This window comes from Xenopus tropicalis, chromosome 3, assembly GCF_000004195.4.
Source record: "Xenopus tropicalis strain Nigerian chromosome 3, UCB_Xtro_10.0, whole genome shotgun sequence".
Lineage (NCBI taxonomy): Eukaryota > Metazoa > Chordata > Amphibia > Anura > Pipidae > Xenopus > Xenopus tropicalis.
The window spans coordinates 923,360-941,217 of NC_030679.2; the positions used below are offsets into that span (position 1 = coordinate 923,360).

Below are 17,858 nucleotides of genomic sequence, written 5' to 3' on the forward strand. Positions count from 1 at the left end.
AGGGGGAGGCTCCTATCCTGCCGGGCAGGCTCACTTTCGGCCTGTACCATTATGTATATACGGGGGGAGACTCCTATCCTGCCGGCAGGCTTCACTTTCAGCACTGACCATTTTATAACTGGGGGAGAACTCCTATCCTGCGGCAGGCTCATTTCAGCGTACCATTATTATAAACGGGGAGGCTCCTATCCTGCCGGGCAGGCTCACTTTCAGCCTGTACCATTATTATAAATGGGGGAGCTCCTATCCTGCCGGGCAGGCTCACTTTCAGCCATGTACCATTATTATATACGGGGGGGAGACTCCTATCCTGCTGGGCAGGCTCACTTTCGGCCTGTACCATTATTTATAAATGGGGGGCAGACTCCTATCCTGCTGGCAGGCTCACTTTCCTGTACCATTATTATAAACTGGGGGAGACTCTATCCTGCTGGGCAGGCTCACTTTCAGCCTGTACCATTATTATAAACTGGGGGGAGACTCCTATCCTGCAGGGCAGGCTCACTTTCAGCCTGTACCATTATTATAAACGGGGGGAGACTCCTATCCTGCCGGGCAGGCTCACTTTCAGCCTGTACCATTATTATAAACTGGGGGGAGGCTCCTATGCTACTGAATGTATAGGACCGGGCATTGGAATTCCATATATTGTGGGTGGGGGGGTTGATACTTGGGGAGGTGCCAGAATCATGGATTTGTAGCTCAGAAATGGAATTTTGTGCCCCCCCCCAGCAGCCTCCTGGGAGCCTCTCATTATCTCTGCAGCATCTGTGCTGAGTGCGGTCCTTTTGGGGGGGTCACTGACCCCATATTCTGGGATACTTGCTGGAGTTGGGGGGGGGGTGCTGTGTGTTGGCAGGAAGGTTGGGGCCCTGAGATATTTATGGAGCTGGGGGGGGAGTCAGAGAAATGGACCATCTGGTGCTGAACTTGGGATGGAACCAACACCCCCAGAGCTCACAGACCGGAACTGCGGGGCAGATATGGGGGGGGGGGGCGATAAAGGTTTTTTGCTAATTACCCCACTGCCTCCTGCATATTCAGCACTTTTATTGCTCCATTATTAACCCTTTAAGTGCCCACTGTCTCTGTCAGTGACATGCCACCATTTCCTCAGGGTGGGGGGGGGGGGGGTGAGATGTAATGGGGGCAGAACGACGCCCCAGAGGGACCCACTGCCCCAATGTGGGGCAAAGGCCTGTTATTAGGGCTGAGAAATTGATTTCCCAGGGTCACAGAGGGGCAATAAGTGCAACATTGAACCCCCAAGCATTTCTGCCCCCCTAATCATTTGCCTTTGGTCTCTTCCAGTCCTCCGGTACCAGTATCACTGTAGACATCGCTGTGATGGGGGAAGCTCATGGGTTAATCACCGACCTGCTGGCCGACCCCTCCCTGCCCCCCCACGTCTGCACCTCCCTACGGGCCGTCAGTAACCTGCTCAGCACCCAACTCACCTTCCAGCCCATCCATAAGCCCCGCCCCAACCCGCTGGTCTCCTTCAACGACACCTACACCTGTTCCGACTCCGAGGAGGGGTCCGAAAGGGGAGAGAAGCTGACGATCCCCAAGGTAAGTGGCACCGCGAGCTGCCATAGTGATTCCCTTGTGCTGTATTGGCATTACCTTATCTCACTGCCAGTTAGATCCCCGTAAGTGCCATTAGATGCCAGTCAGTGCCATTTATATCCCAGTAAGTGCCATTAGATGCCAGTCAGTGCCACATAGATCCCAGTAAGTGCCATTAGATGCCAGTCAGTGCCACATAGATCCCAGTAAGTGCCATTAGATGCCAGTGAGTGCCACATAGATGCCAGTCAGTGCCACTTAGATGCCTGTCAGTGCCACTTAGATCCCTGTCAGTGCCACATAGATGCCAGTCAGTGCCACTTAGATGCCTGTCAGTGCCACATAGATGCCAGTCAGTGCCACTTAGATGCCAGTCAGTGCCACATAGATGCTAGTCAGTGCCACTTAGATGCCAGTCAGTGCCACTTAGATGCCTGTCAGTGCCACATAGATGCAAGTCAGTGCCACATAGATGCCTGTCAGTGCCACATAGATGCCAGTCAGTGCCACATAGATGCCAGTCAGTGCCACATAGATGCCAGTCAGTGCCACATAGATGCAAGTCAGTGCCACATAGATCCCAGTCAGTGCCACATAGATGCCAGTCAGTGCCACATAGATGCCAGTCAGTGCCACATAGATGCCAGTCAGTGCCACATAGATGCCTGTCAGTGCCACATAGATGCCAGTCAGTGCCACATAGATCCCAGTCAGTGCCACATAGATGCCAGTCAGTGCCACATAGATGCCAGTCAGTGCCACATAGATGCCAGTCAGTGCCACATAGATGCCAGTCAGTGCCACATAGATGCCAGTCAGTGCCACTTAGATGCCAGTCAGTGCCACATAGATGCCTGTCAGTGCCACTTAGATGCCAGTCAGTGCCATTTATATGCCAGTCAGTGCCACATAGATGCCAGTCAGTACCCGCCTACAGATGACATGAAATCTCGCCCCCTGCTTTCAGCGCTTACGGAAAAGTCTTCCCACCGGCCTGTTGCGCAGAGTCTCGTCCACCTGGACAACAACGACGTCGGCCACAGGGCTGCCCACCCTGGAACCTGCCCCGGTGAGGAGGGACCGCAGTGGCAGCATCAAACCCCTCGACTCATCTTCATCAAGGTGATTTCTGGGATAAAGGGCGCAGTGGGCGGGGCCTGGAACTGTGTGACCCACTGGGGGTTCAGGGGGCACCAAAAAGCTACAGAGAGTTACACACAGGGGCATTCAGCACTATGGGGTGTGGGTAGGTGGTGCAAGTGGTATAGGGGTGATAGGAAGTGGGGTTGGTCAGTGGGGGTGGGGTGGCTCAGTTGGAGTGGCTCAGTGGGGGGGTGGGGTGGCTCAGTGGGAGTGGCTCAGTGGGGGGTGGGGTGGCTCAGTGGAGGTAGGGTGGCTCAGTGGGAGTGGCTCAGTGAGGGGTGGGAGTGGCTCAGTGGGGGTTGCTCACTGGGAGTGGCTCAGTGCAGGTGGGGTGGCTCAGTGGGAGTGGGGTGGCTCAGTGGGAGTGGCCCAGTGGGGGTGGGAGTGGCTCAGTGGGGGTGGGGGTGGCTCATTGGGGGTGGGTGTGGCTCAGTTTGAGTGGGGTGGCTCAGTGGGAGTGGCTCATTGGGGGTGGGTGTGGCTCAGTGGGGTGGCAGAGTGGGAGTGGCTCAGTTTGAGTGTGGTTGGCTCAGTGGGAGTGGCTCAGTGGGGGTGGGAGTGGCTCAGTGGGGGTGGGGGTGGCTCAGTGGGGGTGGCAGAGTGGGAGTGGCTCAGTTTGAGTGGGGGTGGCTCAGTGGGAGTAGCTCAGTGGGGGGTGGGAGTGGCTCATTGGGGGTGGGGGTGGCTCAGTGGGAGTGGCTCAGTTTGAGTGGGGTTGCTCAGTGGGAGTGGCTCAGTGGGGGGTGGGAGTGGCTCATTGGGGGTGGGAGTGGCTCATTGGGGTGGGGGTGGCTCAGTGGGAGTGGCTCAGTGGGGGGTGGGAGTGGCTCAGTGGGGGTTGCTCACTGGGAGTGGCTCAGTGCAGGTGGGGTGGCTCAGTGGGAGTGGCCAGTGGGGGTGGGAGTGGCTCAGTGGGGGTGGGGTTGATAGTAACAATAGTCCCTTTCCTTTTGGCAGTAACCCCGACTCCTGGCACAACTCGCTGCTGCTGAAAAGTCGCCCCTTCTCGCCGTCTCTCGCCAACACAAACCATGTGACCCCCAAGTGGAGGCAGGGTAAGGAAGGTTCTATTCCGGCCTATTGGGCTCAGAACATTCAGTTGCCCCTTTGGGTCAGGCCCCCCAGCTCATAATAAGGTTACAGATATGTTGGGGTATCAGGCATCATTCCAAAAATATCTGTGGGAGCAAATAACTACCCCCCCAAATCTCACTTTTGACCCTCTACTTGGTCACTCGGGGGTATCTAGTAGAGCAAATTATACCCTCATCGTACCCTAACTAGCTGCTGGCCCTCAGTGCCCCCCAGGGGGTTAGTCCACTGGTACCGGTGCCTTAAGGTTAGTACTGAGCGTGCCCACTGGTACCGGTGCCTTAGGGGTAAGTACTGAGCATGCCCACTGGTACCGGTGCCTAAGGGTTAGTACTGAGTGTGTCCACTGGTACCGGTGCCTTAGGGGTTAGTACTGAGTGTGCCCACTGGTACCGGTGCCTTAGGGGTTAGTACAGAGCGTGCCCACTGGTACCGGTGCCTTAGGGGTTAGTACTGAGCGTGCCCACTGGTACTGGTGCCTTAGGGGTTAGTACTGAGCGTGCCCACTGGTACCGGTGCCTTAGGGGTTAGTACTGAGCATGCCCACTGGTACCGGTGCCTTAGGGGTTAGTACTGAGCATGCCCACTGGTACCGGTGCCTTAGGGTTAGTACTGAGCGTGCCCACTGGTACCGGTGCCTTAGGGTTAGTACTGAGCGTGCCCACTGGTACCGGTGCCTTAGGGGTTAGTACTGAGCATGCCCACTGGTACCGGTGCCTTAGGGGTTAGTACTGAGCATGCCCACTGGTACCGGTGCCTTAGGGTTAGTACTGAGCGTGCCCACTGGTACCGGTGCCTTAGGGTTAGTACTGAGTGTGCCCACTGGTACCGGTGCCTTAGGGTTAGTACTGAGTGTGCCCACTGGTACCGGTGCCTTAGGGGTTAGTACTGAGCATGCCCACTGGTACCCGGTGCCTTAGGGTTAGTACTGAGCGTGCCCACTGGTACCGGTGCCTTAGGGGTTAGTACTGAGTGTGCCCACTGGTACCGGTGCCTTAGGGGTTAGTACTGAGCATGCCCACTGGTACCGGTGCCTTAGGGGTTAGTACTGAGTGTGCCCACTGGTACCGGTGCCTTAGGGGTTAGTACTGAGTGTGCCCACTGGTACCGGTGCCTTAGGGGTTAGTACTGAGTGTGCCCACTGGTACCGGTGCCTTAGGGGTTAGTACTGAGTGTGCCCACTGGTACCAGTGCCTTAGGGGTTAGTACTGAGTGTGCCCACTGGTACCGGTGCCTTAGGGGTTAGTACTGAGCATGCCCACTGGTACCAGTGCCTTAGGGGTTAGTACTGAGTGTGCCCACTGGTACCAGTGCCTTAGGGGTTAGTACTGAGTGTGCCCACTGGTACCAGTGCCTTAGGGGTTAGTACTGAGTGTGCCCACTGGTACCAGTGCCTTAGGGGTTAGTACTGAGTGTGCCCACTGGGTGGCGCTGCCCATCAGACTGACATTGGACCATTCCTCTCTTTATTACAGGGATCCCGCCGAACATTTCCCCCCTCATATCCCCGTGCCAGTCTCCCATCCCGGGCACCCCGGCCGCCAGTCCGACCGTGAAATCCCTCCCGGTGCAGTTCTGTGATGGTACCGAGCTCGGCCGGTTGGGGCCCAATCCACACAAGGTACTAAGTTCCACCAAGAGTGCGCCGGAGATTCCGGAACCGTTCCCGGGTTCCACCCTTGTGTGCGCCAGGTAAGGATTTTATTGGCTGATAGTTACCCCCTCTGCCCCTATATATGCCCCTAGTCCCACCCAAACTGCTGCTTCCATTCTCCCTTCCAGGGCAAGAATATGAGATTAAAGCTCTTCCCTCTCTTTACTGCCCCCTACAGGTTCCCCCTGGTCTTACAGGGCTTTATTATTATTATATTATTATTTATACTATGGAACCAGGGCAAAAACTTGAGTAGGGAGGAGCTTGAGCTGTCGGCCATATTGAGTAGGGAGGAGCTTGAACTGTCAGCCATACTGAGTAGGGAGGAGCTTGAGCTGTAGGCCATACTGAGTAGGGAGGAGCTTGAGCTGTAGGCCATACTGAGTAGGGAGGAGCTTGAGCTGTAGGCCATACTGAGTAGGGAGGAGCTTGAGCTGTCGGCCATATTGAGTAGGGAGGAGCTTGAACTGTCAGCCATACTGAGTAGGGAGGAGCTTGAGCTGTAGGCCATACTGAGTAGGGAGGAGCTTGAGCTGTAGGCCATACTGAGTAGGGAGGAGCTTGAGCTGTAGGCCATACTGAGTAGGGAGGAGCTTGAGCTGTTGGCCATACTGAGTAGGGAGGAGCTTGAGCTGTTGGCCAAACTGAGTAGGGAGGAGCTTGAGCTGTCGGCCATACTGAGTAGGGAGGAGCTTGAGCTGTTGGCCATACTGAGTAGGGAGGAGCTTGAGCTGTAGGCCATACTGAGTAGGGAGGAGCTTGAGCTGTAGGCCATACTGAGTAGGGAGGAGCTTGAGCTGTTGGCCATACTGAGTAGGGAGGAGCTTGAGCTGTAGGCCATACTGAGTAGGGAGGAGCTTGAGCTGTCGGCCATACTGAGTAGGGAGGAGCTTGAGCTGTTGGCCATACTGAGTAGGGAGGAGCTTGAGCTGTTGGCCATACTGAGTAGGGAGGATCTTGAGCTGTTGGCCATACTGAGTAGGGAGGGGCTTGAGCTGTAGGCCATACTGAGTAGGGAGGAGCTTGAGCTGTCGGCCATACTGAGTAGGGAGGAGCTTGAGCTGTCGGCCATACTGAGTAGGGAGGAGCTTGAGCTGTCGGCCATACTGAGTAGGGAGGGGCTTGAGCTGTCGGCCATACTGAGTAGGGAGGATCTTGAGCTGTTGGCCATACTGAGTAGGGAGGGGCTTGAGCTGTAGGCCATACTGAGTAGGGAGGAGCTTGAGCTGTAGGCCATACTGAGTAGGGAGGAGCTTGAGCTGTCGGCCATACTGAGTAGGGAGGAGCTTGAGCTGTCGGCCATACTGAGTATGGAGGAGCTTGAGCTGTAGGCCATACTGAGTAGGGAGGAGCTTGAGCTGTCGGCCATACTGAGTAGGGAGGAGCTTATTAAGTAATTATCAGTTAGTAACGGGAGTATAATTGCGTTGCAGCTGTGGGCGGTCCTACAGTCCAGTAAATCCCAGTGACGGCGCATTGGATCCCGGCGAGGTGCCACATTCCCAGAACAGAACAGGTAATTTGGTGCTTCTGCCCCTGCTGGGGGGCAAATCCTTGTGTAGCGAGGGGGGGGAAGCCCTAGTAGTGTATATGGGGCTCATCTCCTGTATGTGGGAATATCTATTCGCTATAGTCTGACCAACTGCAAGCCGCTGTAGAGCCCCGCCCCCTGATGCTCATCGTGCCGCCATGTTCATGTGTCTCTCCCGCTCGTGTCACACAGCGCCAACGCACATTCCCGTAGGTGTGGAAATTAGCAGTTGGGTTTGTGTTCTAGATGATCCAACTCACACAACTTCTGACTACGACAGCACTCACGAAACCAACCACAGCGACAGCAGCGACATCCTGCCGAGCGACGAGCCCGACGGCGCCAAGGACCCCGCCCAGTCCAGGAAAAGCTCCGCCTCCTTCCAGGGGGAGGTCCTGCACCCCCTCATCCACTCCGAGGCAAGTAGCCGCGGCACTTTGGGTTTACTTGGCCTTTAGTTGGGGGAAAGACCCATAATGCTTGTCTGTCTCGCAGGAGAAAGCCGTTCTGGCACCGGAACCGCTGCTCATGGAGGATCTGGACTCGCTCATGGGAGAGATCAACAACTGGAACTTTCCCATCTTTGACTTGGTGGAAAAGACGGGGCAGAAGACGGGGCGAATTCTCAGTCAGGTCGGTTCTGGTGCTGATTGGCTGGGGGGGTTAGTGCCGCTACCGGTACCCCTATTTATATGGACCCCCCCGTGTTCTGTAGGTGTCGTACCGGCTCTTTGAGGACATGGGGCTCTTGGAAACCTTCAAGATCCCGTTGAGAGAATTCATGAACTACTTCCACGCGCTGGAGAGCGGCTACCGGGATATTCCATGTAGGTACCGCCCCCGGCTCCGCCCACTTCCACAGAGAAGCGTTCTCATTGGTCAGGGAGCTGCGTGTTATTCTACTCAGGCGTGAAGGGGGCTGAGCCATAGTTATTATGGTCTCTATATGGTCCCACTCGCCTACCCGTCCTGGTAATACCCCCGATACCATTTCCCTTTTATCCCAATGTCTCCTTTGGCTTCTTCCCTATTCCTTTTATTTATATTAGGGCAGCCCCCAACCCATGTTTGCACCCCAGAGCCCCCAACCCATGTTTGCACCCCAGAGCCCCCAACCCATGTTTGCACCCCAGAGCCCCACCATTCCAACCCCCAACCCATGTTTGCACCCCAGAGCCCCCAACCCATGTTTGCACCCGGCCCCACCATTGACCCGAGCCCCCAACCCATGTTTGCACCCCAGAGCCCCCAACCCATGTTTGCACCCCAGAGCCCCCAACCCATGTTTGCACCCCAGAGCCCCCAACCCATGTTTGCACCCCAGAGCCCCCAACCCATATTTGCACCCCAGAGCCCCCAACCCATGTTTGCACCCTAGTGCCCCCAACCCATGTTTGCACCCCAGAGCCCCCAACCCATGGTTTGAAACCCCAGAGCCCCCAACCCATGTTTGCACCCCAGAGCCCCCAACCCATGTTTGCACCCCCAGAGCCCCCAAACCCATGTTTGCACCCTAGAGCCCCCAACCCATGTTTGCACCCCAGAGCCCCCAACCCATATTTGCACCCCAGAGCCCCCAACCCATGTTTGCACCCTAGTGCCCCCAACCCATGTTTGCACCCCAGAGCCCCCAACCCATGTTTGCACCCCAGAGCCCCCAACCCATGTTTGCACCCCAGAGCCCCCAACCCATGTTTGCACCCCAGAGCCCCCAACCCATGTTTGCACCCCAGAGCCCCCAACCCATGTTTGCACCCCAGAGCCCCCAACCCATGTTTGCACCCTAGAGCCCCCAACCCATGTTTGCACCCCAGAGCCCCCAACCCATGTTTGCACCCCAGAGCCCCCAACCCATGTTTGCACCCTAGAGGCCCCCAACCCATGTTTGCACCCCAGAGCCCCCAACCCATGTTTGCACCCTAGAGCCCCCAACCCATGTTTGCACCCCAGAGCCCCCAACCCATGTTTGCACCCTAGAGCCCCCAACCCATGTTTGCACCCCAGAGCCCCCAACCCATGTTTGCACCCCAGAGCCCCCAACCCATGTTTGCACCCCAGAGCCCCCAACCCATGTTTGCACCCTAGAGCCCCCCACCCATGTTTGCACCCTAGAGCCCCCACCCATGTTTGCACCCCAGAGCCCCCAACCATGTTTGCACCCCAGAGCCCCAACCCATGTTTGCACCCTAGAGCCCCCAACCCATGTTTGCACCCCAGAGCCCCCAACCCATGTTTGCACCCTAGAGCCCCCAACCCATGTTTGCACCCTAGAGCCCCCACCCATGTTTGCACCCTAGAGCCCCCACCCATGTTTGCACCCTAGAGCCCCCAACCCATGTTTGCACCCCAGAGCCCCCAACCCATGTTTGCACCCTAGAGCCCCCAACCCATGTTTGCACCCCAGAGCCCCCAACCCATGTTTGCACCCCAGAGCCCCCAACCCATGTTTGCACCCCAGAGCCCCCAACCCATGTTTGCACCCCAGAGCCCCCAACCCATGTTTGCACCCTAGAGCCCCCACCCATGTTTGCACCCCAGAGCCCCCAACCCATGTTTGCACCCCAGAGCCCCCAACCCATGTTTGCACCCCAGAGCCCCCAACCCATGTTTGCACCCCAGAGCCCCCAACCCATGTTTGCACCCCAGAGCCCCCAACCCATGTTTGCACCCCAGAGCCCCAAAGGAATGGACTGTGGCCCTGACAGACCATTCCCATTGTGGGAGTGGCCAGCAGGTGACAGCCCCGCCCCTTATTGCTGTCTCCTCCCCCAGATCACAACAGGATCCACGCTACAGACGTGTTACACGCGGTGTGGTACCTGAGCACTCAGGCCATCCCCGGGCTGCCCAACGCCGTCAGTGAGCAGGGCTCAGCTAGTGACTCAGGTAAGCCCCGCCCCTTCCTTTAGGGATCTTCTGGGCCCAAGAGCTGACACTCTAACCGCGTATCCTTCCCGCCAGACTCCGACAGCGGCATCACTCACGGGCACATGGGCTACGTCTTCTCCAAGATGTACAACCCCTCCGATGATACATACGGGTGTCTGTCGGGGAACATCCCCTCCCTGGAGCTGATGGCGCTGTATGTGGCGGCCGCCATGCACGACTACGACCATCCGGGCAGAACCAACGCATTTCTAGTGGCCACCAACGCCCCCCAGGTAACGCCCCCTGTCCCTCGCACCACCCAGTGTGCGTACATAGCGGCCAATCAGGGAAGCCAATCAGCACACACACAGCAGGAAGTATTGGGCATCTTTTCCCTTCAGCCGCCATTTTGTTATGTTCCTCTCAGGGATCACCTGACAGGAAATAATGCAGTTTCCACCTGAAACAGGAAGCAGGGGGGAGGCTAAGTGATATAACCTGGGCCATACCAATATATGTGTTAGCGGGGGGGAGTCTAAATGATATAACCTGGGCCATACCAATATATGTGTTAGCTGGGGGAGACTAAATTATATAACCTGGGGCATCCAATATATGTGTTAGCGGGGAGGAGTCTAAGTGATATAACCTGGGCCATACCAATATATGTGTTAGCGGGGGGGGGGTCTAAATGATATAACCTGGCCCATACCAATATATGTGTTAGCTGGGGGGAGACTAAATTATATAACCTGGGGAATACCAATATATGTGTTAGCGGGGAGGAGTCTAAGTGATATAACCTGGGCCATACCAATATATGTGTTAGCTGGGGGAGACTAAATTATATAACCTGGGGCATCCAATATATGTGTTAGCTGGGGGGAGTCTAAATTATACAACCTGGGCCATACCAATATATGTGTTAGCTGGGGGGAGACTAAATTATATAACCTGGGGAATACCAATATATGTGTTAGCGGGGAGGAGTCTAAGTGATATAACCTGGGCCATACCAATATATGTGTTAGCTGGGGGGAGTCTAAATTATACAACCTGGGGCATACCAATATATGTGTAAGCCGGGGGGAGGCTAAGTGATATAACCTGGGGCATACCAATATATGTGTTAGCTGGGGGGGGGGGTCTAAATGATATAATCTGGGCCATACCAATTTATGTGTTAGCTGGGGGGGGGTCTAAATGATATAACCTGGGGCATACCAATATATGTGTGTAAGCCGGGGGAGTCTAAATGATATGACCTGGGCCATACCAATATATGTGTTAGCGGGGGGGAGTCTAAATGATATAACCTGGGCCATACCAATATATGTGTTAGCTGGGGGGGGTCTTATAACCTGGGCCATACCAATATATGTGTCCTGTTGGTGCAGGCCGTGCTGTACAATGACCGCTCTGTGTTGGAGAACCATCACGCGGCTGCTGCCTGGAATCTTTTCCTCTCGAGGCCGGAGTACAATTTCTTAGTAAATCTGGACCACATGGAATTCAAGAGATTTCGCTTTCTAGTGATTGAAGCCATCTTGGCCACTGACCTGAAAAAGCACTTTGATTTCTTGGCGGAATTCAATGCAAAAGTAAGAATTCATGAACAAGGGCAGTAACCATAGCAATGGAGGGGTCCAACTTGTAGCCCTTCCCAGTGGGAGGAGCCACACATTCCTGAGATAGTTGCACTGGGGGGCAGGGGGGCAGGGGGGGCCTCACCTTGAATAGAGACTCATAAGCAAAGTTCAGGCTTCAGGGCAGCAATGGAGGAAATACTGGGCCATACCATGTGGGGGGGGTGGGAGTACTACTGGCTAAATTTACCCTGACTCGTATCTCTCTCATATCAGGTGAATGGGGAGGTGAGTCCAGGAATTGACTGGTCCAATGAGAATGACCGTTTGCTGGTCTGTCAGATGTGCATTAAGTTGGCCGACATCAATGGGCCGGCCAAGTTCAAAGATCTGCATCTCAAGTGGACAGAGGGAATCGTCAATGAGTTCTATGAGCAGGTAAGTGGCGCTTGAATGGAACCGCATGTTGGTCTGGGTGGTGCATTGATGGGAGGGGCCTTGATTCTTGGGGTGAGAATTGACTTTACATTGGGGGTACAAAAAAGGGTAAGTCTTCCTAGTGCAAAACCTGGGCTCATTAGGAACCTCCCCCCCTGGGTAAGTGAATCCAATCTCCCCCCAGTACTTACCCAGGTACAGAGCTCTGATTCTCTGTACTTCCTGCTCCTGGGCTGCTCTCTTTCCCATGGTCAGGCAGGAACCTCCCCCCGGGTAAGTGAATCCAATCTCCCCCAGTACTTACCCAGGTACAGAGCTCTGATTCTCTGTACTTCCTGCTCCTGGGCTGCTCTCTTTCCCATGGTCAGGCAGGAACCTCCCCCCGGGTAAGTGAATCCAATCTCCCCCCAGTACTTACCCAGGTACAGAGCTCTGATTCTCTGTACTTCCTGCTCCTGGGCTGCTCTCTTTCCCATGGTCAGGCAGGAACCTCCCCCCGGGTAAGTGAATCCAATCTCCCCCCAGTACTTACCCAGGTACAGAGCTCTGATTCTCTGTACTTCCTGCTCCTGGGCTGCTCTCTTTCCCATGGTCAGGCAGGAACCTCCCCCTGGGTAAGTGAATCCAATCTCCCCCCAGTACTTACCCAGGTACAGAGCTCTGATTCTCTGTACTTCCTGCTCCTGGGCTGCTCTCTTTCCCATGGTCAGACAGGAACCTCCCCCCTGGGTAAGTGAATCCAATCTCCCCCCAGTACTTACCCAGGTACAGAGCTCTGATTCTCTGTACTTCCTGCTCCCGGGCTGCTCTCTTTCCCATGGTCAGGCAGGAACCTCCCCCTGGGTAAGTGAATCCAATCTCCCCCCAGTACTTACCCAGGTACAGAGCTCTGATTCTCTGTACTTCCTGCTCCTGGGCTGCTCTCTTTCCCATGGTCAGGCAGGAACCTCCCCCTGGGTAAGTGAATCCAATCTCCCCCCAGTACTTACCCAGGTACAGAGCTCTGATTCTCTGTACTTCCTGCTCCTGGGCTGCTCTCTTTCCCATGGTCAGGCAGGAACCTCCCCCTGGGTAAGTGAATCCAATCTCCCCCCAGTACTTACCCAGGTACAGAGCTCTGATTCTCTGTACTTCCTGCTCCTGGGCTGCTCTCTTTCCCATGGTCAGGCAGGACCTGATGTTGCCTTCCCCCCCTGTAGGGAGATGAGGAGTCCAGCCTGGGCCTTCCCATCAGCCCCTTCATGGACCGCTCGGCCCCCCAGCTTGCCAAGCTGCAGGAGTCCTTCATTACTCACATCGTGGGGCCCCTGTGCCATTCCTACGACTCAGCCGGCCTGATGCCCGGGAAATGGCTGGACGAGAGCGACGAGAGAGACGAGAGCGACGACACCGACGAGCAGGAAGAAGAAGACACCGAGGAAGAGTCGTCTGAGCCCAACGAGTCTTTAGCAAGTATGTCCTCTCTGATCCTCTGTTGTTTGAAAGATGCCTTGTGGGGCAGTAATGCAGGGAAGGGTAAGGAAACCACTCTTACTCGTTATCCACTCACTAACGACTCATTCATTAACTCTACTGTGTAGGCCGTTATCTCATTGCAATAATCACAGTAATATTCTGATTTCTCTCTTACCCCCCCTAGTGGTAGGGAACCCCATAACCTGATGGTGAGATCCCCTTTCCCCCCCACCCCCAATGTATCACTCATTCCCCCTCTCTGGGTAGGGAACCCCATAACCTGACTGCCCTTACAGTAAGGAACCCCTTCCTATGCTGATGGTGAGATCCCCTTTCCTCCCCACCCCCAATGTATCACTCATTCCCCCTCTCTGGGTAGGGAACCCCATAACCTGACTGCCCTTACAGTAAGGAACCCCTTCCTATGCTGATGGTGAGATCCCCTTTCCCCCCCACCCCCAATGTATCACTCATTCCCCCTCTCTGGGTAGGGAACCCCATAACCTGACTGCCCTTACAGTAAGGAACCCCTTCCTATGCTGATGGTGAGATCCCCTTTCCCCCCCACCCCCAATGTATCACTCATTCCCCCTCTCTGGGTAGGGAACCCCATAACCTGACTGCCCTTACAGTAAGGAACCCCTTCCTATGCTGATGGTGAGATCCCCTTTCCCCCCCCCCCCAATGTATCACTCATGCCCCTCTCTGGGTAGGGAACCCCATAACCTGACTGCCCTTACAGTAAGGAACCCCTTCCTATGCTGATGGTGAGATCCCCTTTCCTCCCCACCCCCAATGTATCACTCATTCCCCCTCTCTGGGTAGGGAACCCCATAACCTGACTGCCTTTACAGTAAGGAACCCCTTCCTATGCTGATGGTCAGATCCCCTTTCCTCCCCACCCCCAATGTATCACTCATTCCCCCTCTCTGGGTAGGGAACCCCAAAACCTGACTGCCCTTACAGTAAGGAACCCCTTCCTATGCTGATGGTGAGATCCCCTTTCCTCCCCACCCCCAATGTATCACTCATTCCCCCTCTCTGGGTAGGGAACCCCATAACCTGACTGCCCTTACAGTAAGGAACCCCTTCCTATGCTGATGGTGAGATCCCCTTTCCTCCCCACCCCCAATGTATCACTCATTCCCCCTCTCTGGGTAGGGAACCCCATAACCTGACTGCCCTTACAGTAAGGAACCCCCTTCCCTTTACTGATAATTATTTATACTGATTATGAATATGTTGTACATGTTGATTATATTCCCTTTGTTCCAAGATGAATTCTCGGTGGGAGTAAAGGATCTATATGTATATAAATGATAAATGGGCTTTATTTGTTAATAAAGGCTTCAGGTCGCTGTTCCTAGTTGTTCAGGCCCAGTGTGAGTGTCAGCTCTTTGGTTCAGTGAGGAACATAAGTATTTGAACACCCTGTGATTTTGCAAGTTCTCCCACTTAGAAATCATTGTAGGTTCATTCCCCACTGTGAGACTGTGAGACTGTGAGACTGTGAGACTGTGAGACTATGAGACTGTGAGACTGTGAGACTGTGAGACTGTGAGACTGTGAGACTGTGAGACTGTGAGACTGTGGGACTGTGAGACTGTGGGACTGTGGGACTGTGAGACTGTGGGACTGTGAGACTGTGGGACTGTGAGACTGTGAGACTGTGAGACTGTGGGACTGTGGGACTGTGGGACTGTGAGACTGTGGGACTGTGAGACTGTGAGACTGTGAGACTGTGGGACTGTGGACTGTGAGACTGTGGGACTGTGAGACTGTGAGACTGTGAGACTGTGAGACTGTGAGACTGTGGGACTGTGAGACTGTGGGACTGTGAGACTGTGAGACTGTGAGACTGTGGGACTGTGAGACTGTGGGACTGTGAGACTGTGGGACTGTGAGACTGTGAGACTGTGAGACTGTGAGACTGTGAGACTGTGGACTGTGAGACTGTGGGGACTGTTGAGACTGTGAGACTGTGAGACTGTGAGGACTGTGAGACTGTGAGGACTGTGAGACTGTGAGACTGTGAGACTGTGGGACTGTGAGACTGTGAGACTGTGAGACTGTGGGACTGTGAGACTGTGAGACTGTGAGACTGTGAGACTGTGGGACTGTGAGACTGTGAGACTGTGAGACTGTGGGACTGTGAGACTGTGGGACTGTGAGACTGTGGGACTGTGAGACTGTGAGACTGTGAGACTGTGGGACTGTGAGACTGTGAGACTGTGAGACTGTGAGACTGTGAGACTGTGAGACTGTGAGACTGTGAGACTGTGGGACTGTGAGACTGTGAGACTGTGAGACTGTGAGACTGTGAGACTGTGAGACTGTGGGACTGTGAGACTGTGAGACTGTGAGACTGTGAGACTGTGAGACGGACTGGACTGTGAACTGTGAGACTGTGAGACTGTGAGACTGTGAGACTGTGAGACTGTGAGACTGTGAGACTGTGAGACTGTGAGACTGTGAGACTGTGAGACTGTGGGACTGGTGAGACTGTTGAGGACTGTGAGACTGTGAGACTGTGAGACTGTGGGACTGTGAGACTGTGAGACTGTGGACTGTGGACTGTGAGACTGTGGGACTGTGAGACATGTGGAGACTGTGAGACTGTGGACTGTGGAGACTGTGGGACTGTGAGACTGTGGGACTGTGAGACTGTGGGACTGTGGACTGTGAGACTGTGAGACTGTGGGACTGTGGGACTGTGAGACTGTGAGACTGTGAGACTGTGAGACTGTGAGACTGTGAGACTGTGAGACTGTGAGACTGTGAGACTGTGAGACTGTGAGACTGTGAGACTGTGAGACTGTGAGACTGTGGGACTGTGAGACTGTGGGACTGTGAGACTGTGAGACTGTGAGACTGTGAGACTGTGAGACTGTGAGACTGTGGGACTGTGGGACTGTGAGACTGTGAGACTGTGAGACTGTGAGACTGTGGGACTGTGAGACTGTGAGACTGTGAGACTGTGGGACTGTGAGACTGTGAGACTGTGGGACTGTGAGACTGTGAGACTGTGAGACTGTGGACTGTGGGACTGTGAGACTGTGAGACTGTGGGACTGTGAGACTGTGAGACTGTGAGACTGTGGGACTGTGGGACTGTGAGGACTGTGAGACTGTGAGACTGTGGGACTGTGAGACTGTGAGACTGTGAGACTGTGGGACTGTGAGACTGTGAGACTGTGAGACTGTGAGACTGTGAGACTGTGAGACTGTGGGACTGTGAGACTGTGAGACTGTGGGACTGTGGGACTGTGAGACTGTGAGACTGTGGGACTGTGGGACTGTGAGACTGTGGGACTGTGGGACTGTGGGACTGTGAGACTGTGAGACTGTGAGACTGTGAGACTGTGAGACTGTGAGACTGTAGACTTGTGAGACTGTGGGACTGTGGGACTGTGAGACTGTGAGACTGTGAGACTGTGAGACTGTGAGACTGTGAGACTGTGAGACTGTGGGACTGTGGGACTGTGAGACTGTGAGACTGTGAGACTGTGGGACTGTGAGACTGTGGGACTGTGAGACTGTGAGACTGTGAGACACAGCATTTATATGAAAATTCAGGAAATCACATTGTATGATTACAACTTAAAGCGGGGGGGGGGTAACTCATAGATTTGGGGTACGTCTTAGAGCAGGGGCGGTAACTCATAGATTTGAGGGTACGTCTTAGAGCGGGGGGGTAACTCATAGAGTTGGGGTCGTTAGCGGGGGGTCTTAGATTGGGGCCTAGGCGGGGGGGTAACTCATAGATTTGGGGTACGTCTTAGAGCAGGGGGGGTAACTCTTAGATTTGGGGTACGTCTTAGAGCAGGGGGGTAAACTCATAGATTTGGGGTACGTCTTAGAGCAGGGGGGGTAACTCTTAGATTTGGGGTACGTCTTAGAGCAGGGGGGGGTAACTCATAGATTTGGGGTACGTCTTAGAGCAGGGGGGTAACTCTTAGATTTGGGGTACGTCTTAGAGCAGGGGGGGTAACTCTTAGATTTGGGGTACGTCTTAGAGCAGGGGGGGTAACTCATAGAATTTGGGGGTACGTCTTAGAGCAGGGGGGTAACTCATAGATTTGGGGTACGTCTTAGAGCAGGGGGGGTAACTCATAGATTTGGGTACGTCTTAGAGCAGGGGGGTAACTCATAGATTTGGGTACGTCTTAGAGCAGGGGGGGGTAAACTCATAGATTTGGGGTACGTCTTAGAGCAGGGGGGGTAACTCATAGATTTGGGGTACGTCTTAGAGCAGGGGGGTAACTCATAGATTTGGGGTACGTCTTAGAGCAGGGGGGTAACTCATAGATTTGGGGTACGTCTTAGAGCAGGGGGGGTAACTCATAGATTTGGGGTACGTCTTAGAGCAGGGGGGGTAACTCATAGATTTGGGGTACGTCTTAGAGCAGGGGGGGTAACTCATAGATTTGGGGTACGTCTAGAGCAGGGGGGTAACTCTTAGATTTGGGGTACGTCTTAGAGCAGGGGGGGTAACTCATAGATTTGGGGTACGTCTTAGAAGC

General features: G+C 54.6%; 1 protein-coding gene across 1 annotated transcript in view; it reads left to right on the forward strand.

Moving 5' to 3' along the window:
* Positions 1–17,858, forward strand: part of pde3a (phosphodiesterase 3A) — a 109,964-nt gene that overhangs the window by 85,970 nt on the left and 6,136 nt on the right. Inside the window, exons 3-15 of the mRNA XM_031898094.1 lie at positions 1,291–1,572; positions 2,537–2,691; positions 3,670–3,767; positions 5,280–5,496; positions 6,892–6,974; positions 7,236–7,408; positions 7,485–7,622; positions 7,705–7,816; positions 9,762–9,875; positions 9,951–10,150; positions 11,255–11,458; positions 11,720–11,881; positions 13,081–13,396. Of these exons, the coding sequence (XP_031753954.1) occupies positions 1,291–1,572; positions 2,537–2,691; positions 3,670–3,767; positions 5,280–5,496; positions 6,892–6,974; positions 7,236–7,408; positions 7,485–7,622; positions 7,705–7,816; positions 9,762–9,875; positions 9,951–10,150; positions 11,255–11,458; positions 11,720–11,881; positions 13,081–13,396 (2,254 nt within the window). The remainder of the gene's footprint in view (positions 1–1,290; positions 1,573–2,536; positions 2,692–3,669; positions 3,768–5,279; positions 5,497–6,891; positions 6,975–7,235; positions 7,409–7,484; positions 7,623–7,704; positions 7,817–9,761; positions 9,876–9,950; positions 10,151–11,254; positions 11,459–11,719; positions 11,882–13,080; positions 13,397–17,858) is intronic.